Source organism: Malaclemys terrapin, chromosome 2 (assembly GCF_027887155.1).
Source record: "Malaclemys terrapin pileata isolate rMalTer1 chromosome 2, rMalTer1.hap1, whole genome shotgun sequence".
In the NCBI taxonomy this organism is placed as follows: domain Eukaryota; kingdom Metazoa; phylum Chordata; order Testudines; family Emydidae; genus Malaclemys; species Malaclemys terrapin.
The window spans coordinates 164,022,602-164,050,326 of record NC_071506.1 but is presented as its reverse complement, the minus strand read 5'-3'; the positions used below and the strand labels follow the sequence as shown (position 1 = coordinate 164,050,326).

Below are 27,725 nucleotides of genomic sequence, written 5' to 3'. Positions count from 1 at the left end.
AGGAAGTCAAACCCTCTAGATGGGGCGAAGTATTTTCTCTCTACGCCTCTTGCAGTTGGTGCACTGGAGGCAGGCGTTTGCCACACTGTCTTATAGTTGGACTGGACTGTCCGTATAATCGGGAGAGCGACTCTGGAGGGGCCCTCCGGGCTCAGAATGTCGACCATGGGGTCCTCCTGCTCTACAGTCTCCTCTGCTTGCAAGCCCAGATTGAGGGCTACCCAGCGAAGCAGGTCCTTGTGCGCCCGATCAATCGGGGGAGGGTCAGACACTGTCGTGCCCGCTACTGCCTCGTCCGGCGAGGAGGAAGAGGTCGGGGCCTTTTGCCCATCCTCACCTTCCTGCAACCCGTCGTCGACTGGTTGTTCCTCTGGGGCCTGTCCCACGGTGTGGGACTGGGACGGTAGCGTGCTCGGTGCTGAGTCCACTCCCTCCCGTTCATGTGGTCGAGAGATCGTTGTCCCCTTGTGAGAGGGCGGGCGGTGCCGCGGAGAGCGGGATCGGTACCCTGATGGCCCAGATCTCGAGGCCCTAGACGGGGGCCCTTGCTGGTGGTAGGCCCAGGGTATCCAGAACGGCCATTGGCTTGGTTGGCCCCATTGGGGATGGCCAGAGGCTTCGTAGTCTCTACTAGCCTATGCCCTATGGGCATACCCGCCGTACCGGCCCGAGTCAGTCTCGGGCACCACGGACGGTGATTTGGAAGGCCACGGCAGAGCCGTGGAACGGTGCCGGTCCGGGTTTGGGGAGTAGTGTCTCCGCAACCAGGACCTGGAGCAGCGTCTCGCCGACCTGGACCTGGATCGGTACCGCTGACCACGGGACCGGGAACGACTACGGGTGGTCGGTCTCGGGGAATGTACCGCCGACGCATCCCGGTGCCGACTCGTGTACGGCTGCTGAGTTGGTGCCGACTGCTTACTGAGGCCCGACTGCTGTGGCGCTTTCTGCGCGGAGGGCAACCGGGAGTCCACCGAGGCGGAACTCGATCGGGGCCGGTGCCTCGAACGGTGCCGAGATGGCGACCGTGATGGACGCACCATCGCCGGCTTGCCTCTGTGTGGCAGTCTCGGCGGAGCGTCCTCAGTTTGTGGAGGGCCCTCAACGGACAATGCAATGAGGTCTTTTGCTGCCTCAAATGTGTCCGGAGTGGAGGGCTGTTCCAAGAGCTCCTCCAGCCCTTCTTCCTCACTCGACGCGCCTATTGACGGGCCTTTCGGCGCCAGAGCCACTACCGGGGCCTGTGCCGGGGCCGTGCCGGCCTTAGGCGCACTCGAGGTCTTCGCCGGTGCTGCCCTCTTATGCGGGGAGCGTCCTCGGGCCTTGGGTTGGCCCTTCGATTTTGTCGGCGAAGACGACCGGTGCCGTACATGCCCCCGTTGGGTCGGTGCCGTGGGCTTCGGGTGACCCGCCGGCGCCGGTTCCCAAACCGATGCCGGGGCGCTCTGTACTGAGGCAGACGGTGCCGCCGAAGTGGAGGGCTGTAACGCCGTCGCCATGAGCAGCTGCTTGAGGCGAAAATCTCTTTCTTTCTTAGTTCTGGGCTTAAAGGCGTTGCAGATCTTGCAGCGCTCTTTCTGGTGAGCTTCCCCCGGGCAGCGGAGACACGAGTCGTGGGGGTCGCTCAATGGCATAGGTTTATGGCATGTGGCACAAGCCTTGAAGCCTTGGGCGTGCGGCATGCCCCGCTGCCCAGGGCCGGTGCCGGGGTTGACCAAACAACCACAGCAGGAACTTTAAGTACCTAATTAGCTGTTAACTACTAAGCTTAACACTAACTACTAAATAACTGATAACTGTTGCAGATAACACTAACGACTATGCTAAGGGACACTCTCAGACGAGAGACAGAGTTGTTCCAACACCGCCACGGACGGTAAGAAGGAACTGAAGGGGTTGGGTCTGCAGGGATATATATACCCTAGAGCGGGGCGCCGCTCTGGCGGAGTGTGTGTGTGTGTGGGGGGGGGGCCCTGCCGACCCGACGGGAGCCGCTAAGGGAAAAAGATTCCGATGTCCGTGCACGCGCACACCTAATGTGTAATGGACGTGAACAATCACTCGAAGAAGAACTGGAGTTCTTTGAGATGCATGGTCCCTATCTGTATTCCACTGTAGGTATACATGTGCTCCATGTGCCTGAGACCAGAGAATTCTTGCAAGCAGTCTCTGTTGGTTCATGCCCAAATCCCAGCTATTCTTGTGCTCTGTACTGAGGGCATAAAGAATGAGGCAGGGGAGACCAACTGGCTCTTCCATTTCTTTGTCTATGGCAAAGCCAGTTATGATCTGAAGCAGAGAAGGAGAGTGGGTAGTGGAATACAGATAGAGACCACGTACCTTGAATAACTCCAGTTACTTTCCTTTCTTCTTCGAGTGCATATTCTACTGTGGTTGACTGACAAAATAGTACCTGGAGAGGAGGAGGGTGTAAGGATGTTTGTAGAACCACTGCCACAAAGTATGCGTCAGCGGAGCAGTCTTGGACCAAGGCATAATATCCCGTGAATGTGTAGATGGAACTCCATGTAACTGCACTGCAAATATCAAGCAGGGATACTTCCTGAAGTGATGCCACTGATGCCCCTTATGCACCCTTGTAGAGTGAGCCCATACGGGGGAGGGAGTTGTGTCAACTAGAGTACGATACAGCCAGAGACCCACTTAGAGATTCTCTGGGAGGATATAGCTTGACCTTGAACTTGTTCCGCTATGGCAACCAACAGTCTACATTGCAATTAAACACTGACAGCTGGCCCGGTCAACTGACTTAGGCCCATAGCCTGAGCCCAGGGAGCCCGTCTAATTGCAGTGTAGATGTTTGGGCTCGACCTTGAGCCCTGGGACCCTCCCGCTTCACAGGGTCCCAGAGCCAGAGCTTCAACCCAAGCCCAAACATCTACACCACAAATTAAACAACGCTGTAGCTGCGTCAGTTGACAATGGCCAACCACAAGTGTTTAATTGCAGTGTAGACATACCCTAGGAGGCTTTCTGATCGGTTTTGTTTTCAGCAGGTAAAAATCACACATCAAGGAAATGAAGAATCCTTTCCTTGCCAGAGGCATTGGGCTTCAGAAAAAAAACCAAAAAAATAAAACCAAAACACGCAGGTAGGTGAACTAGCCAATTTAGGTGAAATTCCAAAACTAATTTAGGAGTCAATTTTGGTTGTAGTCATAGCAAAACTTTGTCCTCATGAAATATTGCATATGGAGGATCAGTTGTCAGTGTCATGAGTTCACTTTTCCTTCTGGCCAAGGTGATAGCAATGAGGAATGCTACCTTCATCAAGAGGTAAAACATGGAACACTTAGCTAGTTGTTCAAAGGGTGACTTAGTGAGTGCCAAAAGTACTAAGGTAAGGTCACATTGAATGTTTTGTTTGTTTACTGGTGGAAAGGTTCTCATCAGGCCTTTCAAGAATTTGGTTACAGGCTGGGTAAAGATCAAGTGACTGTCTGATGACAGGTGACACATGCTGATTGCCACCAGGTGAACTTGCAGTGAATTAAGGGAAAGAACTGATGCCTTCACAGTAAGTCTAAAACAGCGGGACCATCTGCTGTCTCTGAAGATGCATGCTTTTGCTGGGCCCAGATAGAGAAATGTTTCCACTTAGCTACGTAGCATTTTCTGGCGGAGTCCTTTCTGCTACTATTAAGAATGGTTGCATGGCTTCACAGCAGGTACTTTCTAGGCTTGACACCCATCCAAATCCCAAGCCATGAGATGAAGTGCGTTGGGGTTGGGATAGTAGACGAGGAGGTTACTCACCCTGTGCAGTAACTGACGTTCTTCGAGATGAGTGTCCCTGTGGGTGCTCCACTACAGGGTGTTGGTGCGTCCCTGCGCCTTCGCCCGGAGATTTTTGCAGCAGTACTCATAGCGGCCACGCATGCTCAGAATCTGCCCCCCCGCTGTGACTCTAGGGTAATAGAACGCATGCGTGGCCGGTCTCCTCAGTTCCTTCTCTACCACGGAGACCCCCCAACTCCGAAGTAGAGGGGAGGAGGGTGGGTAGTGGAGCACCCACAGGGACACTCATCTCGAAGAACGTCAGTTACTGCACAGGGTGAGTAACCTCCTCTTCTTCTTCTTCGAGAGATGTCCCTGTGGGTGCTCCACTACAGGTGACTTAAAAGCAGTGTATCTTAAGGAGGTAGGGACTTCGGATCTGGTAGGAACGCCATCGAGAGTACCGCCCTGCCCAAGCATATGTCAGATAAAGGGCCTTGAATAAGGGCATAGTGTTTAACAAAAGTATGGTCAGATGACCAGGTGGCTGCTTTACAAATGTCAGCCAAGGGGACTTTGCGTAAGAACGCGATGGAGGCAGCCAGAGATCTAGTGGAGTGTGTTCTAATGCCATCTGGAGGTGCAACCCCTTTCATCTGATAGCACAGTCGGATACACTGGGAGATCCAGTTCGAGAGTCTCTGGGTAGAAATAGGCATGCCCTTGGAGCGCTCTGCAACAGAGACAAAAAGTCTAGAGGAGGTTCTAAAGGGTTTGGTTCTATCCAAATAGAATGACAAGTCTCTGCGAACATCTAGTGTATGCATTGAGGCTTCAAAGGAGTTTGCATGTGGTTTCGGGAAAAAAGTCGGGAGGTGTATGGGTTCATTAATATGGAATGATGAGTGAACCTTTGGAAGAAATTTGGGATGCAATCTGAGGGTAACCTTGTCTTTAAAAAATATCGTATATGGTGGATGAGCCATGAGAGCTGCTATTTCTCCTGCCCGTCTGGCAGAAGTAATTGCCACTAGAAACGCTGTTTTCATGGAGAGGTGTAAAAGGGAGCACGTGGCTAGGGGTTCGAAGGGTTGCTGAGTTAGGGCAGACAGTACCAGATGAAGGTCCCAGGGGGTGGTCGGTTGTTTAATGTCTGGATATAAGGTTTGTAGGCCCTTGAGGAAACGCTTCGTAGTAGCGTGAGCAAAGACAGACGTATCATCAATTTTGTCGTGGAAAGTCGTAATAGCAGCTAAATGGACCCTGATGGAGCTGAAAGAAAGGCCGGATCGCTTAAGGCCCAAGAGATAGTCCAATATAAACGGAAGAGGTACCGAGGTAGGAGAAAGATGTTTGGCAGAACACCAATGTGTGAATCGTTTCCACTTTTGAAGATAGGTCTTGCGAGTAGCTTGCGTTCTGCTATGTAGGAGCACCTCCTGAACTTGTTCGGAGCAATCTAATTCGCGTTGGGAGAACCACGTAGGAACCAGGCCTTGAGGTGAAGCATGGACAGGTTGGGGTGGAGAAAACGACCGTGCTGCTGAGATAGAAGGTTCGGAATAAGCGGCAGGGAGATTGGTGGTTGGATTGACATTCTGGTGAGGAAGGGAAACCATGGTTGTCTGGGCCACGATGGGGCAATGAGGATCACCTTGGCTTGATCCGTTCGTATTTTTATCAGAACCCTGTTGAGAACTGGTATCGGGGGAAACGCATAGAATAGGTTTCGGTGCCATGAGATCATGAATGCGTCCCCCAGGGAATGTTTGCCCAGTCCTGCTCTGGAGCAGAAATTGAGACATTTCTTGTTCTTTGCAGTTGCAAAGAGGTCTATTGTTGGGTAACCCCAGATGCTGAATACGTTGTGAATGGTTTTCTCGTCTATCTCCCACTCGTGGTCCCATGGGAAGCGTCTGCTCAGTTCGTCCGCTGTGGTGTTCATGATTCCGGGAAGATAAGCAGCTGATACTCGGATGTTGTTCACAATGCACCAATTCCAGAGCTTCATAGCCTCTGTGCACAGCGAATGGGAACGAGCTCCGCCCTGCCTGTTTACGTAAAACATGCAAGCAATGTTGTCCGTCATTATGCGTACGTGATGATGTTTGATTAGTGGCAGGAAGTGACGGCACGCGTTGCGAATGGCTCGAAGTTCTAGTACATTTATGTGCAGGGAGGTCTCGGTTGGTGACCATAGTCCCTGTACTGTGTGATGAGACATATGTGCACCCCACCCTGTCATAGATGCATCGGTGGTCAGAATGCGTGATGGAGCCTGTTGAAGAAACGGGACTCCAGAACAAAGGTTGGAGTGGACGGTCCACCAACGTAGCGAGTCTTTGACTGGAGTAGGCAGGGAGAGAGTCTTGTTTAAAGAATGCATATTAGGTTTGTAAACCGTTGCCAGCCACGCTTGGAAGCACCTCATGTGTAGGCGTGCATTCTGGACGACAAAAGTGCACGAGGCCATGTGACCTAGTAGTTGCAGGCAGTCTCGGGCAGTTACCTGAGGGCTGTTGCGAATAGTTGTGGTCAGTTGTTTTATGGAATTGTAGCGATCGGGTGGGAGCGATGCTAGCCCGGTCCGAGAGTCGAGGTCTGCGCCTATGAACTGAAGGTGCTGGGTGGGGCGTAATGTGGATTTGTCTTTGTTTATTTGTAGGCCGAGAGAAAGAAAGCACTCGACTGTGAGTCGTGTGAACCGGAGCGCCTCGTCGAATGTTGAAGCTTTGAGGAGGCAATCGTCGAGGTACGGAAATATTATTACCCCTTGTCTCCTGAGGTGAGCAGTGACTACAGCTAGAAGTTTGGAAAAAGCATGGGGGGCTGTAGATAGTCCGAAGGGGAGTACCCTGTATTGGAAATGTGTGGAACCAAGGGTAAATCGGAGGAAACGTCTGTGGGCCGGATGTATAGTGACGTGGAAATAGGCATCTTGTAGGTCGAGGGCAGAAAACCAGTCGCCCTGCTCCAGCGCTGGGATTATGGTATTGAGGGTCACCATCTTGAACTTTTGCTTTTTGATGAATCTGTTGAGCCGCCTGAGATCGAGGATTGGTCGCCATCCCCCATTTTTCTTCTCCGTTAAGAAATAATGGGAGTAAAAACCCTTCCCTCTGTGTTGCTCTGGCACGATTTCTACTGCTCCCAGATGAAGGAGATGTTGCACCTCTTGGAGGAGTAGCTGCTCGTGAGAAGGGTCCCTGAAGAGGGACGGGGAGGGTGGGTGGGTGGGAGGTAAGGAGAGGAAGGGGATGACGTATCCAATTGTAACTACCTCTAAGACCCACTTGTCGGAGGTAATCTTCCTCCATTGTTGGAAAAAAGGTCGTAGGCGGTGTCCAAAGATTGGTGTGCCGGCTGAAGTGAGGGCATTGCTTTCTAAACCCTCGACCAAGTTTTCAAATCTGCCTATTAGCTGGTGGGGGTTGAGGCGCCCCTGTAGAGTTTGGGCGACGTCGCTGGAATCTTGGTCGTGGACGTTGCGGCTGTTGCTGTTCCTGCGGTCTATGGGAAGGTTGTGTAAATGCGGGATAACGTGGCCGGTGGTATGGTTGGTATCGATATTGTCGTCTTCTTGCCGTAGGTGTCTGGAGACCTAAAGACCGGAGGGTTGTTCTGGAGTCTTTCATTGAATGAAGCAGTTCATTCGTGTTAGCAGCAAAGAGTTTGTCACCGTCGAAGGGAAGATCTTCAATTGTGTTCTGAACTTCGGGAGGAAAAAAGGAAGAGGAGAGCCATGAGCCCCGTCGCATGACTATCGCTGTAGCGGTAGATCTTGCCGCTGTGTTGGCTACATCGAGGGCTGCTTGGAGAGCGGTGCGTGAAATGGCTTGGCCCTCAGAAACTATAGCTCTGAACTGTTTTCTTTGTTCTGGAATGTCATCAATAAAGTCCATTAACTTATTATAGTTTTTATGGTCGTATTTTGCCAGGACTGCAGTATAATTAGCTATGCGAAATTGGAGGGTGGAGGATGCATAGACCTTGCGACCAAACAGGTCCAGTCGTTTGCTATCCTTGTTAGGTGGGGCAGAACGAGAATACTGTTGTCTGGCCCTCTGGTTCGCAGCGTCCACTACCAATGAGTTTGGTGCTGGGTGAGTAAAAAGGAATTCAGAGTCCTTTGGAGAAATAAAATACTTCTTGTCCGCTTGCTTGCAGGTAGGTAGGCTTGTCGCTGGAGTCTGCCAGATGGACTTAGCGGGTTCTAAAAGGGCTGCGTTAATTGGAAGTGCCACTCTGGAGGAAGAAGGGGGCTGTAGGATGTTCGTTAGCTCATGCTGTTGTTCGGGAACCACTTCCAAGTTAATGTTCAGGTCACTAGCAACTCTCTTAAAGAGGTCCTGGAATTTTGTATATTCATCAGAGGGAGTGGGAGGAAGGGGAAGTAATGCTTCCTCCGGTGCTAACTCCGGATCTGTTGGACCAGGAGAAGGGCTAGGTTTATCCTGGGAACGTGGCTGTGTTGCCAGGCGTCTCGTGTCACTAGCATATGCATTAGGAGACGGCACTGGATCAGTGTTGCGCCTGGTCGAATGGCCACGGGGCATGTGTTCCCGAGGGTATGATGTCCATGGTGTCCAGTATTGCCATGGTGGCGGGTAGGGCATAGGTGGTGCCATCCAGGGGTTCATCCCCCAAGGGGCAGGGTCCTGAGAGTGGGATGAGGTAGTATTTCCATAGCCCTTATTGCTCTGGGTCCGGGGCTGGGAGTCATGATATGGGGAAAAAACTCCCTGTGGATCTGCTTCCTCCTCACTGGAGGAAAACTGCTCAGATCCTGACTCAGGCATAGAAAAAACTGGTTTCTAAAGGATAATTAAGGCAATAGTGAAGGATTCTCTAATGAGTCTGCTGAGCTCCGTCTCAGGCCGGGGACAGTTGAGAAGGAACTGAGGAGACCGGCCACGCATGCGTTCTATTACCCTAGAGTCACAGCGGGGGGGCAGATTCTGAGCATGCGTGGCCGCTATGAGTACTGCTGCAAAAATCTCCGGGCGAAGGCGCAGGGACGCACCAACACCCTGTAGTGGAGCACCCACAGGGACATCTCTCGAAGAAGAACCTATCATTCTCCTGAGTCAAGAGATTTGGAAAGGATTGCATGCTGATTGTTGGATGGGATGACATCTGTAGGAGGCTTAGAAACCAGAACAGTCTGGGCTGTTTGGGAGCAATGACTTATGCTTTGTCTTGCTAAAACTTCTATAGAACTTGAGATGGTATCATGATGGGAGGGTAGGCATAGCTCAAGTAATCTGACCAGGGCAGAAGGAGAATATTGCCTCTGGAGTGCTTTTCTTGAGCTCCCCTGGAGAAGTACATGTTGCATTTCCTGTTTGCCTGCCCCAAATGGGGGTTCCCCACTGAGTGAAAATGCTGTTCACTACTGACTAAGGCTGTCTGCCAATTAATTCTGCATTTCTGGAGAGTACACTGCCAAAAGGGTAACATGATTTTTGATCCACCAGTTCCATAAGGTAACAGCTTCTACACACAGGGGGATGGACCTCACTCACCCCTGTTTATGTAGAATACAGTTATGATGTCCAATATTACGAGTACCCAGTGAAAATGAATGGTAGAAAGGCTTCACAAATTTCCTGGACTGCCCAGAAGTCCACAAGACTGATGTGAATTCTGGGCTCTCGATGCATCCAAGTCCCTGCACCATCTGACTGTACACGTGAGCTCCCCAGCCTATCATGGAGGCATCTGTAATGATCATCTTGTCAGGTGTGGGGCTAGGAAAGGAATACCTACACACACTTGTTCAGGATTTTTCCACCAAGTTAGTGAGGTCCCTCACCCTGGTAGAAAGTGTCACTATGGTGTTCATGCTGTGACTGATTGGTTTATATACTGTTTGGAACTAAGTCTGCAGGAAATGGAAGTGCAGTCTGGTAAATAGTGTGGCATAAGTCCATGATGCATCCCGGGAGAGAAAGGGAAGTCTGAAATTATGTTCAAGAGGCGCACATTACCTCGTCTATCACGTTACTCATGGTGTGAAATCTATCCATCGGGAGATAAACCCTCACCCTGACTGAGTCAAAGATTGCTCCTATAAATTCTGAAGTCTTAGTTGGAATCAAGGTAGATTTTTCCATGTTCACACAGATTCCTAGGGATGAGAGAAGGTGAAGCAGAGATGATGTTGATGTGAGAGCTTTCTCATGTGTCCTTTCAACAAGATGCCAATAGTCTAAATATAGGAAAATGGTGAAGCTGCTGCATCTGAACTGTGCTACTATTACTAGAAACACTTTGATGAAGATGCTGGGTGTGGTTGCTAGGCCAAATGGGAGTACCCTGTATTGGTACTGGTCAGGACCCACCATAAACCTGACAGAAATCTTGTGTGGAAGGGGTCAATGTCCACATGAAAGTATGCATCTTTCATATTGAAAGCTGGCCTCCTTTTGGGGGATGCCAGTGTAACCATATGGAATTTTAGTTTGCAAATAAAAAAAAAAAGACACTGAGTTGGTGCAGATGGAGAGTGGGTCTCTACCCTCCCTTTTTTTTGGGACTAGGAAATATTTCTAAGGAGGGATTCTACTTCTGGGCAAAGGATCTCCTCATGAAAATGGTCTCAAAGAAGGATGGGGAAGGGAGTTTTGGAGGGGGCAGGAAGAAAAACTTATTGGTAGAGCCGGAATGGATGATATTCAGCACCCAGCTTGTCCATTGTTATTGCACTCCGGTTGTGGAAAACAAGCCACCAAAGCATATGTGAGGATTGGGTGGAGATGGTATCAATAATATCTTATGCCTGGGGAATAAGGTTGAATTGATGTGAAAGATGTGTAGGATGTAGGTATTGTGGCTTTTGCACACTCTGCCTTTCACAAAGAGGTTCATAGAATCACTGATGGCAAAATGGTTGAGGCACAGCTCTTGTTTTGCCAGGATGTTCGCGGATCTTTGGGGCAGGCGTATATATACCCAGAAAATGGAAGGTTGCCTTGGAGTCCTATAGTGAGTGCAAAGACTCCTCAGTCTTTTTGTTGAAAAGGTTGGTCTTGAAGGGCAAGTGCTTCATTGTGTTATAGTTTCTCCACAAATGCAGTTCTGGACACCAACTTGCCTTCATCAATAAGGGCCTGAAATTGAGCCATGTCTTGCTGGGGAAATTGGTCCTTAAAATCCAAGAACTTTCAATAATTCAGAAAATCATACTTGACCAACAGCACTACATAGCCTCCAATTCAGAATATTGAACTAGAGGATGTAAAAACCTTCCTTCCCAGCAGGTCCAGTCACTTGGCCTCCTGATTTCAGAGTGGGTGGCTAGATCTTTCTGTGGCAATCTGAACAAGTAGGGAGTTTGGTGCAAGGTGGGTAAATGGAAACTCTGCTCCCTTTGCTGGGACAAAGTAGTGCTTCTTAGCCCTCTTGGTAGAGATGCACATTGCCAATATATGCTGGACATATGCTTCATTCACCAGTATTATTTGGCTGGACCCTGTGTGATGCAGGATGTCCAGGAGCTTGAGTTGTGTGTCCTGAACCTTCTCCAGGAACATCTGGAGCTCCTCTGCCACCCTACGTAGCAGCTCTCAAAATTGCTTATTGTCACCCAGAGGGAATGGTGAAGCTGGGATGACTGCCTCATCGGGAGATGAGGAGGATAACCTTGCCAGTACTGGTAGAATTAGTGGATCCAGCTCATGGGGATCAGGTGGAAGCGCTAATTACTCTCTTGTGGTAGGGAGAGTGACTCCCTGTTAGATTGCTCTGACCTGGAGACTCATGCTTATGGGTCCCATGGGCTGCACTAGGGTCAGTAAGAGTGATTGAAGGTGGGCTGAGGATGTCCCCATGCTTGCATGAATCATGCAAGCTGCTGTGTACACTGATCCCTTAGAGACAGCAGACCTGGTATTTTTGGGAGTGTTCAGTGGATAAGGGGTGACTGGAGTGCATCTATTGTTAACCTGCAAAGCAAAGTAAGGGCTAACATTGCCGAAAGGAGAGTATTTGGGTTGCTAACAAGCTGGTGATATCAGAGGGGTAGCATCGAGATAAGCATAAGCAAGGCGTCCTCATGCTGGAAGGAGGGGATTAACAAGGTGACTTATGGTCCTGGGTACCCTAATAACCTTCATAATGATATAGTTGCCAGGATTTACTCACAGTTTACTGGTTAACTAAGTATCAGACCCCAAGCACTTGTAAATTAGATTCTAAGAGATTCACAAATCTCTTAGATGGTTGGGGAACAGACAAATAAAAGTTTGCAGTTTGTTATTTTCCATTTGTTTATTTCAGGTAAAGGAAAGAGAACGAAAAGTATAAAATGGATCAGACTGCTCCAATAAAAGGGCCTGAGGGCAAAGGCTTAGAAAATCAGCCTAAAGCAGCCCTCAGTGAAACAGCCATGAAGTTACAGTTGGCCAGGTTAGAGGTGGCAAAGGAACGAGAATTCCAGATGTAAACAGCCAAAGAGAAACAGGCAGCACAAGAGGAAGCCCACCAGAGAACCCTGGAGGCAGAAAAGCAAAAGTGGGAGTCAGAGGAAGCAGCACACCAAAGAGCCCTGGAAGCCGAGAAGCAGAAACAGGTAGCAGAAATAGCTGCACATTAGTGAGCTACAGAACTAGAGGAGTGGAAGTGGGAGGAGAAATCATGAAAACAGGATGCTGGAGGCATGGATACAAAATCCTCAGGCAGCAAGCACTCCTCTCCAAGGATCAAATGATTGGGACAAATTCTGCCCTAGTTACAAGGAAGCTGTTTGCACTGAGGAATATTTGACCATCTTTGAAAGGACCACTAGGCTATCGAACATCCCTGAGGGCCAGAGAATAACTGTCCTGCTCTTTAAGTTAACAGGGAAAGCATTACAGGTGTTTAATTATGTACATGTAATTAAAGCTATGACAGGAAACAAAGGATAGGAATAAATGGTCAGGTTTCACAATGGAGAGAGGTAAATAACAGGGTACCCCAGGGATCTGTACTAGGACCAGTACTATTCTACATATTCACATGTTCTGGAAAAAGGGGTAAACAGCGAGGTGCAAAGTTTGCAGATGACACAAGACTACTCAAGATAGTTAAGTCCAAAGCAGACTGCAAAGAGTTACAAAGGGGTCTCATAAAACTGGGTGACTGGACAACAAAATGGCAGATGAAATTCAATGTTGATAAATGCAAAGTAATGCACATTGGAAAACATAATCCCAACTATACAAACAAAATGATGGGTTCTAAATTAGCTGTTACCACTCAAGAAAGAGGTCTTGGAATCATTATGGATAGTTCTCTGAAAACATCTGCTCAATGTGTTAGCTTTTTTGGCTGCCATTGCAATGTTAGGAACCATTAGGAAAGGGATAGGTAATAAGATAGTAAACATTATAATGCCACTATATAAATCCATGGTATGGTTATACCTTGAATATTGCGTGCAGTTCTGGTCGCTCCATCTCAAAAAAGATATATTAGAAATGGAAAAAGAAAAGTACAGAGAAGGGCAACAAAAACAACTGCCATGCATTTTGTAAACACCAGAGAGGTGGAGGGGGAGGAGAAGGAGCTGCTGACAGGCCAAACGGGAGAACTGTGAGCTGGTGGTAGGATTCATTGACCATGAATCTGAGGAAATTTCTTTGCTGTGATGAATTGCCCCATGAAAGTAAGTGTCCCTTAAGGGTTGGAAGAGACCTCAGGAGGTCATCTAGTCCAACCCCCTGCTCAAAGCAGGACCAATCCCTAAACAGATTTTTGCCCCAGATCCCTAAATGGCCCCCTCAAGGATTGAACTCACAACCCTGGTTTTAGCAGGCCAATGCTCAAACCACTGAGCTATCCCTCCCCCAAGTCAAGAGCAACAAACCAGTCCCCAATCTCTAAGGAGGGGATTTCAGAAGTAAGAGTAACCATGACAAATTTTGTTTTCTTCAGAAACTTGTTTAGTTGCTTTAGATCAGTGGTTCTCAAACTTATTTGATCGGGCCCCCCTTCTTTGTGTCTGTAGTCGTTAACATCTCTCCCTTCCCCCAAGTACATATACCGCGCCATTCAGTTCTGAAGGCAGCACTGGCCAGCAGCAGTACAGAAGTAAGGGTGGCAATGTGAAAATGATATTAGTCAATATCACTTTTCACAGCTGACTTAGACAGCAGACTTAGAAGTAAAAGGGGAGAATGTGAAAAGTGATATTTCTCATCACTTTTCATAGCAGACTTAGTGCCCCATTGCCATCCTTACTTCTGCGCTGCTGCTGCCACCCTGCTGCTGCTGATGTCAGGGGAAGAAAGAGAGAGAGAAAGAAAAAGACAGCACACAGGTCACGCCTACCTTGACACATTCCTGTGCCTCCCCTGGGAGTCCACCCCATAGTTTGAGAACAGCTATTTTAGATCTACAATAAGCCTGAGACCCTCTTTTGCCACCAGGATTTGGAAGTATCAGGAATACAATCCTCTTCCTTGGAAAGGCAGGGGAACTTCCTCTATGACCCCCACAAGGAGGAGAGACTGAATATCACACTCTTGTAGGTTTCAGAGTAACAGCCGTGTTAGTCTGTATCCGCAAAAAGAAGAACAGGAGTACTTGTGGCACCTTAGAGACTAACAAATTTATTAGAGCATAAGCTTTCGTGGACTACAGCCCACTTCTTAGGTGTGATTCTGAAGAGGAACAGGGAAGGGGAGTGTGAAGTGGGGACAGAAGTAAAGGTTATATCCCTGTATCACTGTGCTTAGGACCCACTGGTGACATGGGACCAAACACTTAGGAAGTGGGCAAAAATAGGTTAAAATCATACTGACTCAGCAGAACCTGCTGGTTCGTGATTCTCAGTTGTAACTCTCCTGTGAAATAAATCTTCCAACCAAAGAGGTCCAGCTTTCTTGCTTCTTTCCCTGTTTGCAGTAGACACTATCAGGAAACCAGGTGGTTTGTAAAAATATTAATATCCCTAAGAAAGGACATATCTCCTTTCCACCCTTTTAACAGTGAGAGGAAGGGAGGATGGGGTATGCCATAAGATCTTGATGGCCTCTAGGATAGCTTCATTTATAGGGAGAACTACCCTAGAGAGCCCCACAAAGGTCAAAATGTCCACCAATCTGTGCAACTTTTCTTGCACCTCCTCTGGTTGGATAAGCAGAGCCACAACCACCCTTTTTATTAAGTCCCGGTCGGCCCTGAAATCATCTGAAGGGGGCGAGGTAGACTCCGCAAGTACTGCCTCATCTGGTGATGAAGAGAAAGAGACCAATGGGTGTTGAGGGAGATCCTTATCTAACAAGAATTGGACAGGAAAGTCCTAAGTAAGCAATTCCCCTTGCATGGTACAGGTCCCAGCAAAGGGGAAATGGGGACCATGTTGTAGACGCTTCTGGTGCCTACTCAATATGGGAGGGCAGGAAGGGAGTAGGGAGGCTGTAGAGCATGTGGGGAAGCCTCATGGACTCCAGAAAAGCCAATTAGCATGGTGGTGATACCCCGATATGCACTGGCTGTTGGTCCTTGGGCTGAGATCTGGAGCCAGGTGGGTAGATACTCCACTGGGGCTGCTCTGGTCTTGAGGCATGTTGCTGAGGGTCACAAACCTGCATAGCACTTGCATGACAATGTCCCCTATGTGGATTTTCCAACTCCAAAATGATTTTCCACTGGCCAGTAGCAATCTAATGTTGCAAGCTGCCCCCCATTAGATTCTTCACTGTCAATGCAGCTCTCATTCCTGTGTCCCTATGGTGGAGGGCTGGGGCAAGATTGACATATGGATCTGGGAATTTGGCCTTTCACATCCAAAAGCTCTGCAGCTACTGCTAGTCATTGCAAACCTGCATTATGATGCGATCCTACCAGTCAGTACTTGTTTCTTGGGCCCAGAAGCAGCATTTCACCATGTGCAGCTGCTCCGTGAATAGCAACCATCAACTTGAATTGTTTTTTTGCTACGTCCCTTAAACTGTCCTCAAACAAATCGTCATATCCCCCCATTGTTTTGGTACTTCCTGCGGGTCTTCAAATACAGAAATGTGCGTCTTGTATTTGAAACGTTCATAAGAATACTGCAGAGCTGTGTGTCAGGGGGTGGACACTGAAAAGTGTCACGTGGGTTTGTGGATTTTAATAAAAAAAGCATGAAAATTATGGGCCATGGATGGCATTATGGGTTAGGTCGGCATAACTATGTCGGTCATGGGTGTGGGTTTTTTCCACACCCCCAACTGACGCTTATTTATGTTGATCTAACTTTTAAGTGTACATCAAACCCCATCACATAAAAGTCATCTGTCTGAATCTGTATGATTTTAGTAATCACCAAAAATTGTTACTATTTGATGGCTGTGTGTTGGTCTCAGTGCAGTACCCAATGGACAGGTGTTGACCCCACAGAAGTTTCCATAATTCAACATCTGAGCAGAGAGCCCAAGAATCTCCACGGCATGGAGATGACATAACTTCCATTCCTATAGGTGGTCCTACTAGGCTAGGGTTAAGATACACGATTGGGCCAGTATGGGAAAATTTATAGAGGCTGGTTCTGTAGCTAAACGAAACCTTCAGTCTGCAACACTTTCAATTTGACACCTTTTAAAATAAATTTAGTGCTTGTGAAAATAAACTGATGAAACATAACTGGGACCTTAATTCTTATGAATAACTGCTTGTGTCTGTGAAGTTAATCTTGTTCCTAAGTGATTGCAGGATCAGGGCCTTAAACTGTAAATAAACTTTACTGACATTAATTTTTTTTTAAAATATAAATCCTGTAGTGAAATTATTAAATCTAACAAATAAAATATGGCAATCATGATCATCTCCATAATTGAGTATCTGAATTTTTATTATAGAAAAATAATGCACTTTCAATAATACATCTAATCAGAGAATCTCTGATTAGATTAAGAGTGTCCCTTGAATTAACTAATTAATTAAAGGATCAGAGTTTAAAATGTCTACAGTGCACTAATCTTCTAAAGATGAATATATGTACTGTAGTATACTCACTTGTCTGCCAGCATGTTTGACAGTTGCCACGGTGACAAGGTTCTTCACATCTATGAAGGCTACAATTGAGTTTGCGTCCACAAACCAAGGGACACTTATGTTCTTTGTCCTGGAAAAAATATTTATGAAAAATTAATACATTATCAATGCTTTTCCCCCTCTAAAATGCCCCCCCAATATGGCAAAGCATGATTAAAATCCACTACTGGCCATGGCCATATTACTGTACCCAAGGATAGAAGAAATTAACAGTCATTAAGATTCTTTTCATACCACGTGCTGAGCATCTGTGATTAAGTGGGAATTTTTTGCAATATTTGTATAAAGACTATGTATACCTCAGTTTCCCTATATACTGTAATGTTACCTAGTATGGGTGGTGGTGAGGGGAAGATCTGTATGCTCTGAGGGCAGGCTAAAGACAAAGGTGTGAGTGGCACCTTTTAACTTGCTGGTCAGCAGCCTAGCTGTCTGGGACAAAGGGTATGTCTACACTACGGGATTACTCCAAATTTACAGAATTCGATTTTTGGCAACCGATTGTATAAAGTCGAGTGCATGCGGCCACACTAAGCACATTAATTCGGTGTTGTGCGTCCATGTACTGAGGCTAGCGTCGACTTCTGGAGCGTTGCACTGTGGGTAGCTATCCCATAGTTCCCGCAGTCTCCCCCACCCATTGGAATTCTGGGTTGAGATCCCAAAGCCTGATGGGACCAAAAATTTGTCACGGGTGGTTATGGGTAAATGTCGTCAATCAATCCTCCCTCCGTGAAAGCAATGGCAAACAATCATTTCACGCCCTTTTCCCTGGATTGCCCGGGCAGATGCCATAGCACGGCAACCATGGAGCCTGTTCAGCCTTTTTCCACTGTCGCCGTATGTCTACTGGATGCTGCTGATAGACGCGGTACTGCAGCGCTACACAGCAGCATCCCCTTGCCTTTGCAAGTTAGCAAAGACGGTTACCAGCCATACTGTACCGTCTGCTGCTGTCATGGGTGCTCCTGGCTGGCCTCAGTGAGATTGGTCGGGGGCGCCTGGACAAAAATGGGAAGGACTACCCAGGTCATTCTCTTCTTTAAGTTTTGTCTAATGGAGAGTCAGTCCTGCCTAGAATATCAGGCAAGCCTACTAAACAACCAGAGAGGCAAACAGCCGCTCCGGGTCAGAGCCCCAGACATCCCACAGAAATGATGAGCTGCATGCCATTCTAGGGGGTACCCCTACAACAAGCCCACCCGTTGCTTCCCTCCTCTCCCACCCCTCCCGGGCTACATTGGCAGTTATCCTCCCTTTTGTGTGATGAAGTAATAAAGAATGCATGAATTTGAAACAACACATACTTTATTGCCTCTGCAACCAGAGATCAAAGGGGAGAGGGCGGTTGGCTTACAGCGAAGTCGAGTGAACCACCATACTGCACTTGCTCAGCCTATAGCTGAAAATGGGAATCTGTGATAAGCACTAGGATAGAAGCACAGGCAGGACTGAATCTCCATTTGTGTGTGGGCCTTTGGTTGACACTGGTAAAATACAAAATGTCCCAGGATATGTATGTTGGGGGACAGTTCTAAACGGCAGCTTTATTTTTTTATTTGCAGCAAAAAGTATCTGATTGTGAGCCCTGGGAGCAAGGGGTAGGTTGGGGTAGGTGTGACCGCACGGTGCTGCCGAATGGGAGAGCAGCTGGAGGCAGAAGCCTCCAGCTGGCATGATATTCCAGGCAGGACTGAATCTCCATTACACAAAACTTAAAGAAGAGAATGACCTGGAGTCATTCCCTTTTTTGTCCATGCGCCCCCGACCGACCTCACCGAGGCCAGCCAGGACCACCCACGGGACAACGATCACGGTTACCAATCATACTGCACCGTCTGCAAGGCAAGGCAAGGGGATGCTACTGTGTAGTGCTGCAGCACCGCGTCTGCCAGCCGCATCCAGTAGACATACGGTGACAGTGAAAAAAGGCGAGAAACGATTTTTTTCCCCTTTGCTTTCACAGAGGGAGGGAGGGGATGGGGCCTGACGACATATACCCTGAACCACCCGAGACAATGTTTTTGACCCTTCAAGCTCAACCAAGAATTCAAATGGTTTTCAGAGAGTGCGGAAACTGTGGGATAGCTACAGTCGTGAGTTGCCCCTCCCTCCGTGAGCGTCCATTTGGTTCTTTGATTTTCTGGTACGCTTGTCTCAGCTCCTTAAGTTTCACGCAGCACTGTGTTGAGTCCCTGTTGTGGCCTCTGTCCATCATGGCCTTGGAGATTTTTTCAAATGTTTTGGCATTTCGTCTTTTGGAACGGAGTTCTGATAGAACAGATTCATCTCCCCATAAAGAGATCAGATTCAGTATTTCCTGGTGGGTCCATGCTGGGCAAACAGGAAATGAAATTCAAAAGTTCACGGGACTTTTCCTGTCTACCTGGCCAGTGCATCCAAGTTCAGATTTCTATCCAGAGCGGTCACAATGGTGCACTGTGGGATAGCTCCCGGAGGCCAATACCATAGGATATAATAATTAGTTAATTCAATCTCCTAGAACTGGAAGGGACCTTGAAAGGTCATCGAGTCCAGCCCCCTGCCTTCACTAGAAGGACCAAGTACTGATTTTGCCCCAGATCCCTAAGTGGCCCCCTCAAGGACTGAACTCACAACCCTGGGTTTAGCAGGCCAATGCTCAAACCATTGAGCTATCCCTCCCCCCAAAAGGGGGGGGGGGGGAATTGCGGCCACACTAACCCTAATTCGAAATGGCAATGTCGATTTCGCCACTACTCCCCTCGTCGGGGAGGAGTACAGAAATCGATTTTAAGAGCCCTTTATGTCGAAGTAATGGCTTCGTTGTGTGGACGGGTGCAGGGTTAATTCGATTTATTGCTGATAAATTCGAACTAAACTCATAGTGTAGACCGGGCCCAAGTGGGCCTTAATCCCTGTGTCAGTGGAGAAACCATGAAGCAAATCACTGGGATATTGAAACCTGGCAACCAATGACCACAGATTGTCCCTCCTCTGTGCAGGAAGCCAAGCAGCATTTCCCCAGTTCAGGAACAAAGGATGGGGGGCAGTGTGAAATGGGAGTTAAGGGCTAGAGGGCGAAGATCTCCCCACAAGCGCAGCCGTGCAGGGGAAGAGCAAGTTCTGACCCTCCCTAGCCTGGCTGGGTCTAGCAGCTAGCAGCCCCCGGCTGGGGCATTCCCAGCAGCACAGGGGAGATCAGACCCACCTCCACCTCCGGGAACCTCCTGCAGCTGCAGGAAGCTCCATGGATGCTGCCTTCAGAGCCCAGCTCTGAATGCAGTGCAGGAGTGAGGGTGGCAATCCCGTGACTCCCCTAAAACAGCTTCGCAATCTCCCCAGAACCCCCTTTTGGGTCTGGACCCTCATGGTTACAACACCGTGAAATTTCAGATATAAACATTTGAAAACGTGAAATTGACCAGAATGGACCATGAATTTGGTAGGGCCCTATTCATTTCTCTATGCTAACCAAGGTCTTCCTATATTGCATTCTAGTCAACTAATAAACCCCTACAGTTTGACAACACCGGCTGAGTGTCACTGCAGATGCTGGTGGAGGTGCATTGCTCCCTAAGATTGTACAAGTCTCCCTCAGGGATCTCTCTCAGTGAGACTCACTGAATGGAGCTCTTGGTGTGATGAAGGCCCAGAGGTCCAGTCTAAGGAGGCAGGAAACCGCATGGCTTACCCTGGAGGAAGAGTGAGGCCCCAAGGGGGTCTGGCACACTGAAGGGATCCTTTCTGAGACTACTCCAAAGCTGGGGTCATAGCACCAATCCTGTAGATCTAGGACAGTATCGCATTGTTCAACTGGAATTTTATCAACTTAGGACTAGTACACACAGTTTTGGGCTGATATAGGATCTGTATTTGTTTAGGGTGTGATTTTTTTTTTTTTTTAAACGAAAGTTGTTATTTTGTACAACCCCTAGCATGGTCACAGTTAAACTGATATATAGATGGCTTATACCAGTATAGTTTACTCCGCTTCCCATATGGGAATAGCTATACTGGTATAAGGCACATTTATACTGGTATAATTGTGTCCATACTAAAGGGTTGTACTGCTTTAAGTATACTAGTATAGTTAAAGTAGTACAGCTTGTGTGTTGACAAGCTCTTAGTTCAGTGGTTCTCAACCTATTTTCATGTACGGCCCACGATATGTTACCTGGGCTGCAGGCTGAGAACAACAGTGCACCTCCCCCAAGCCCCTTCACAGACCCCTATGCCCAGCAACCCCACTCAGAGAGCCCTCCAGAGAGCAGGGCCAAGAACGGAGCCCTGGGGGTGGGGCCAGGCAGTCGGGCCCCCAGAGCTGGCCCGGCTGGCAGAGCAGACGGGCCCCTGGAGCCGGCCCCACAGTGGCCAGGCGGCAGTGCAGCCAGGACCCCAGCCCTAGGGCCTTTAGCACACAGCTGAGTCCCTGTAGCCTTTAGCATACAGCTGGGCCGCAGCTGTGTGCTAATTGGGCTGCATGTGACCTGCAGGCCACAGGTTGAGAACAACTGTCTTAGTTACACAATCACACTTGGGTGCACAGCATTAATCCTAAAGACTTTTTGAACGAAGGGTAAGGATGAATATTTTACATTACAAAACAGGGAATCTACACCTCAGCAGCCTTTTCACATACTATTTAAAAAAAAAAAAATTGGTACAGATGTAGCATTTTACCCTGAACCATTTCTTAGCCCTGGTCTACACTACGGGGTTAGGTCGAATTTAGCTGCGTTAGGTCAATTTAAAAAATGACCGCATCCACACAACCAACCCCGTTCCGTTGACCTAAAGAGCTCTTAAAATCGACTTCTGTACTCCTCCCTGGCAAGGGGAGTAGCATTAAAATCGACCTTGCTGGGTCAAATTTGGGGTAGTGCGGATGCAAACTGACGGTATTGGCCTCTGGGAGCTATCCCAGAGTGCTCCATTGTGACCGCTCTGGACAACACTTTGAACTCCGATGCACTAGCCAGGTACACAGGAAAAGCCCTAGGAACTTTTGAATTTAATTTCCTGTTTGGTCAGTGTGGCGAGCTCAGCTGCACTCAGCAGCACAGGTGACCATGCAGTCCCAGAATCGCAAAAAAGCTCCAGCACGGACTGAAAGGGAGACACTGGATCTGATTGCTGTATGGGGAGAAGAATCTGTGCAAGCAGAACTCTGATCCAAAAGAAGAAATGCAAATATATTTGCCAAAATCTCACAGGGCATGTTGGACAGAGGCTACACCAGGGACACAGCAGTGCTGCGTGAAAGTTAAGGAGCTCAGGCAAGCCTACCAAAAGACAAAGGAGGCAAACGATTGCTCCGGGTCAGAGCCCCACACATGCCACGTCTGTGAACAGCTGCATGGCATTCTAGGTGGGGGCCCTACCACTATCCCACCTGCGACAATGTTTTTGCCTCATCAGGCATTGGGAGCTTAACCCAGAATTCCAATGGGCAGCGGAGACTGCGGGAACTGTGGGATAGCTACCCACAGAGCACTGCTCTGTAAGTCGATGCTAGCCACGGTAGTGAGGACGCACTCCGCCAACTTAATGCGCTCAGTGTGGACACACGCAATCAACTGTATAAAATCGACTTCTATAATATTGACCTAATTTCATAGTGTAGACACACCCTTACATTGTATAAATGAACTTACCACACAGCAAATTTCATTACACTTGTGTCGTCCACATGACCGTTTCTTGTTACATCGCTTGTCACACATAAATGTAATATCAGCTGTTCAAGTAGAAAAAATAATGTGTTTATATTTATTTAATCATTCAACCTTTGACTACATATTATACGACTGCAATAACTAAATGTGTGTAGTAAGACCACATTAAAATTAATATGATGAAATGAAGAAAATAGGGTACATTCTTACAGAGGCAGCACAAATCACTATACAGAGGCTATTATAATGAGGATTTATAATGTGACACTGGACCAAACTGTCTTTTATAATTCGTTTGGGACATAAGCCTGGTAGTTGTATTTTGGCTTCTTGCTTAATAGCGTCAATATTAAAATGACCACAACTAGTCTTTAATTAAGGGGAATGTTCCTGGTAAGAAAATACCACCACCATTTGATTTTTAGACCATTCAAATTGGCGACAGATTGTAAACTGACAATATACTGATTAAATGTTCTGAGCAAAAAGTCCCTGTAAATGGCAAGTTACAAGAGAAGTGGAGTCACTTGTGAGGTACCTCCAACGTGGGCTGACACTGTTGCATTTCAGTTTACATTCAAATACCTACAGCAGTACCTAAGCATGCCTGCAGAATAGTGACAAGTACTGATAAAAGCATAATTTGGAAGTTTACATTAACATACTTAGAACTACTTAAACATATTCAGAAAGTGGTTTATGAAACAGCTAATGGATTTTAAAAATCTGAAAATTTGACCATCTTTATGTTGCTACATAAAGTAGGGAATATTAGTTACCGGTGACACTGTTGTAGTCTCCTCAACTCCCATCCTACAACACTGAATTCAAAGACAGTGTTATGGTGACACCTACTGGAAGCAAGGAGGCAAAGAATTCTAAAACCCTGCCCCTGATTCCATAAGTCTCAGCCACAACTGCATCCCATCAGGAAGAGAACTTCCAGATCTATAGAGAAGGAAACAGTATGAAAGACAGAAAGAAATAAAACAGGCAGCAAAACAACACCCAAAGGGGAGGTGGATGAGATATAGTATAGAAGAGGAGAAGACAGACAGAATTACTGGTAATTTTCCCCTTTGTTGTATGTCTTTCTCTTCTATCCTACAACACTGGATTAAGGCACAAAAAGAGGATGCAGCAAGCAGTAACCCGAGGAGGTGGGACTACCTTAACATGCCACTATCAGGTCCTTGCAGCCAAAGGAGGTATCCTGAGAAGTGGAGATACCTAACTGATGACAATTTATAAAGGAGTGAGGAGATGATCATGCTGCTGTCTTACACACCTTGTTCATGAAAGCTTCAGCATGTTCACTGCTCATGAAGATTTCTCTAACTACATGGAATCTGACAAGTTTATCTGACAGTCTGGTCATATGCTTTAAGGATACAGCATAAAACCCACCTAGCAAAAGCTATGGTAGATACAGCATTACCTTCGTAACCCTGCTTTGACTTTCTAAACTCATAATAAGATAAAAGTTGACAACATGCTTAACATCCAATAAATGCAGCTTCTAGTCGTGGGTGGGGAATACTAGACTAGGACTGAGAGGAGAAGAACAATAGATAGAACTTGGTATTCATCATATGAACAAATCCTGAATGAAGCCAAAAAATATCCTTCTGGAAAACAAGGGAAATAAGGAGGAGAGAAGATGAGAGTTCAACTCATTCACCCACCTGAAATCACTCTGGAAAGAAAAACCATCTTAAAAGAAAGAAGTTTGTCCTAAGGCCTCTCATGAGAGTTGGTTGCATCAAAATCTACATGGATGAGGATCAAGTTCCATTGAGGGATCACAGGATGAATCACTGGTCTTTGAGACCATTTCTTGAATACCGACAGAGGGAAATCCAAAATATCTTGGTACCACATCAGGCCACAAAGAATTTCTAGCTCTGAGAGCAAGACAGCATACATTCTGCTGCTCTCCAGACAGTGGAGAAGCCTCTTTGAGAAATGGCTCCCTTCAAGCTGAATGAAGCCAGACTGAAATGAAGGCAATTGTAAAACAGGACCTGGAGAAAATAGGTCCAAGATACTGGGAAGCACTAATCACTAATAGGCTCATCAAATCAAAACCAGCAATAGAAGAGTGGTTGTGAAACAGAAGCACAAATCCAGTTCATCAGCCTGAGCATCAGGGAAAGCAGCACTATGGTTCCCTACTCTACCTCTCGGTTGAGGGACACAAAGACATGCAGGACACAGGCATAGTCTGTGCAGGTCAAAAGATTTCAGTCTTGTGTGCATGCGAAGAACAGTGGTACTGCTGTTCTTTTTTCTTCTAATGGTCCCTTGGCACTAAGTAAGAACACTGCAGAACTCTGTGGCCTACAGGACAATCCAGACCCCCTGAAAACCAAGAATTTTTCAGCACTGCACTTTGGGGTCTCCTAAGGTTGAAAGTGTGCAGAAGGGCCTGGAATCAGTTCTTATTCTGAACCTGCCCTCAAAACTCTCATGGCTTCCTCTATCATGTAAATCCTAGTTGGTACATGCAATGCTTCTGACCAGCGAATATCCAGAAAAAGCAGCACTAAATTGGCAAATGCCACGCATATCAAGCATTGACTACAAGTGTCTGAAACGTGAAATGTTGAGCCACAAAATGAACAGCCTTCACTATTCCTAATGGTTAAACACCAGTGACTAACGCCTCCCCCAACAACACAGGAAATTTCCTCTAATAAAACAAAGAGAAGATTAAAAGATTAAAAAGTTAAAAACTGCTATATTTCTCTAAAATCGACTATTCAGTAGAAATAAAAAGGTAGACCCACTACCAATGAGCAATTGGCTAGATGTATTCTGTGGGTTTTTTGTTTATTTTTGCCTTCCTCTGAAGCATTCTAGAAATCTGACTAGTGTGTTTTGCTCATAATGCTCGGTGTTACACTTACCATGAGATTTGGGGCTGGGAAGGAATTTTTCTCCAGGTCAGATTGGCAGGGACCTTGGTTTTTTTTTGTCTGTTTGTTTGGTTTTTTTTGTTTTTTGCCTTCCTCTGTAGCATGGGGTTCACGTGCTGGGATCATCTGGGCAGATCTCACCTAATCAATTCCCTGCCATTGCAGGGCCTCTGCCGTTGGTGGCAGCTTGGTCTCCTGTTCTATGCCTGTGGCACACAGTATAGTCTGCTGAGGCACTGAAACGTTTTGGACTATATAAAGTCTTTGGGTTTAATATGGATTAGAATTACAATCCAATTAGAAATTGTTGCTTATGAAAACTTGAAACATTAAGAATTTCAGGAGGAGAAAAACAGACACATTTTATGCTGCACACTTTCTGTTAACTTTTTAAAATAACTATTCTGATATAAAACACTAAACTTAGGGTTAAGATTGCACAAGTATATTTGACACAACAGTGAAAATATTAGAAAAAGGGAAAAAAACATTAGAAAATAAGGTTAACCAATTGGTGGAGACTTTTTTGGTCTGAAAAGTTCTAAAGGGCTTCCCCTCCATGAGGTTACAAGTATAGATTTAATAAAAGATCTAGTCAGAAGGAGACTGATTGCATTGGAAATTTCCAACACTGAAAGCACACAGAATGGTATACTGATGTATTTACTATTATTTGAATCCTGCTACAGTTTTGAAGAACCATATAAATATATGCACACCCATGCTTTGATTCCAAAGAATTTAAAGATTTAGACCATATTTAAGTGAAGAAGAGTGTTAAACATCTAAAATAAACCTTTAAAAAAAGCAATCAAAGCAAATAATATAGTACACAAAAGTAGCAAAAATACATAAAATCCAAGACCACCAACTTTGCACATGACATCAGAGTATTGTGTACTGGATGAAATTGATACTATACTTCATACAACCTCCACTGGCATCTGATCTCTTCATCCACATATATTTCATTCAATATATGAAGTAACAAACAAAAAATACAACAGTTTGAGTAGAAAGTTTTTAAAGCTTCTATTTCATAAAGGTGCTAGTACACTGTTAGTATATTACAACTATTTACCTTTATTTTTGAGGAGGGCACATGGGACTTCCTAAGAAACAGATAGGAAAAGATTAAATCACAGCAAATTATATGTAGCAAGAGCTTAATGTTCTAGAAAGCTAACAACTACATACAGTATATCAAATGAAAAAAAAGTCAAGCAATTGGTTTTTAGCTATTACAAATATTCGCATACATAGTAAGTGGGGAAAAAGAGACCTGATCTTAAAGGGAGGGGAAAAAATGGAGATTACTGACCTGTAACAGAATGTTCTGGTCCCTATCTGTATTCCACACAAGGGTAGGCGTGCACACCATGTGCTTGTGATCAGAGATTTCTAGCAAATAGTGTCCATTGGTCCTGCAAGTTTTTCTCCTTATCCGCCGAACTGATGGTATAAGGGGCAGTGCAGACCAACGCCTCTCCAGTTCCTCTCTTACTGCTATAGCTGAAGAATCTGAAGCAGAGGGGAAGGAGGCTGCACCGTGGAATACAGATAAGGACCAGATATTTTGAAGAACCTCCAGTTACAGGTCAGTAACTTCCATCTCTTCTTGGAACACGAATCCCTATGTGTATTCTACCTGTGGGTGATCGATAAGCAACGTTTAACAGGAGGGGGTATGAGGATGCAGTTGGTATAGATGCTTGAAATACCACAGTCCGAACAGCTGCATCTGTAGAGCTTAATGTTCTAGAAAGCTACATCTGTAGCTGCATCTGTAGAGGAGGCTTGAACTAAAGCCTAATATTTTGTGAATGTATGGACAGAGCTCCAGGTAGCTGCTCCACGGATATCTAGTATAGGTACCTCTCGAAGAGATGCTGTTGAGCTTGCTTGTGCTCTAGTGGAATGGGCTCTTACCCCATTCAAAGGAGAAGGGTGTGTCAACTGGACACACAGAATGATGCAGCCAGAGATCCAGTTAGAGATTCTTTAAGCAGATACCTGTCCTCGCAACCGTTCCACTATAATGCCAAACAGTCTTAGTGATTTATTAATTGATTTTGTCCTTTGCAGGTAGAACACTACAGTGTGTCTGATGTCCAAAGAGTGAAGTCTCTTTGGAAGTATGAGATTTTGGGAAGAATGCCATTAAGCAGATAGGTCAATTGATGCAAAGCTCAGAAATTTCTTTACAGATGGATTTCAGATGAAGGAGAAGGCAAAGGGAAATCTTCTTCTGACGAAAATAGCATAACCACAAGTGCTCCCAATTGGCTCTGGTTTCTGGCTGATGTGATAGCAACTAAAAAGGTGACCTTCATGGGAATGTGGGACATAGAACATGTTGCCAGTGATTCAAATGGTGATTTGATAAGTA

At 46.6% G+C, this 27,725-nt stretch overlaps 1 protein-coding gene across 1 annotated transcript in view; it reads right to left on the bottom strand.

Annotated features, from left to right (window-relative positions):
* NFX1 (nuclear transcription factor, X-box binding 1) overlaps positions 1 to 27,725 on the bottom strand; it is a 200,059-nt gene that overhangs the window by 67,409 nt on the left and 104,925 nt on the right. Inside the window, exons 11-13 of the mRNA XM_054018265.1 lie at positions 26,418 to 26,448; positions 22,398 to 22,480; positions 16,723 to 16,831 (exon numbers count right to left, since the gene is read on the bottom strand). Of these exons, the coding sequence (XP_053874240.1) occupies positions 16,723 to 16,831; positions 22,398 to 22,480; positions 26,418 to 26,448 (223 nt within the window). The remainder of the gene's footprint in view (positions 1 to 16,722; positions 16,832 to 22,397; positions 22,481 to 26,417; positions 26,449 to 27,725) is intronic.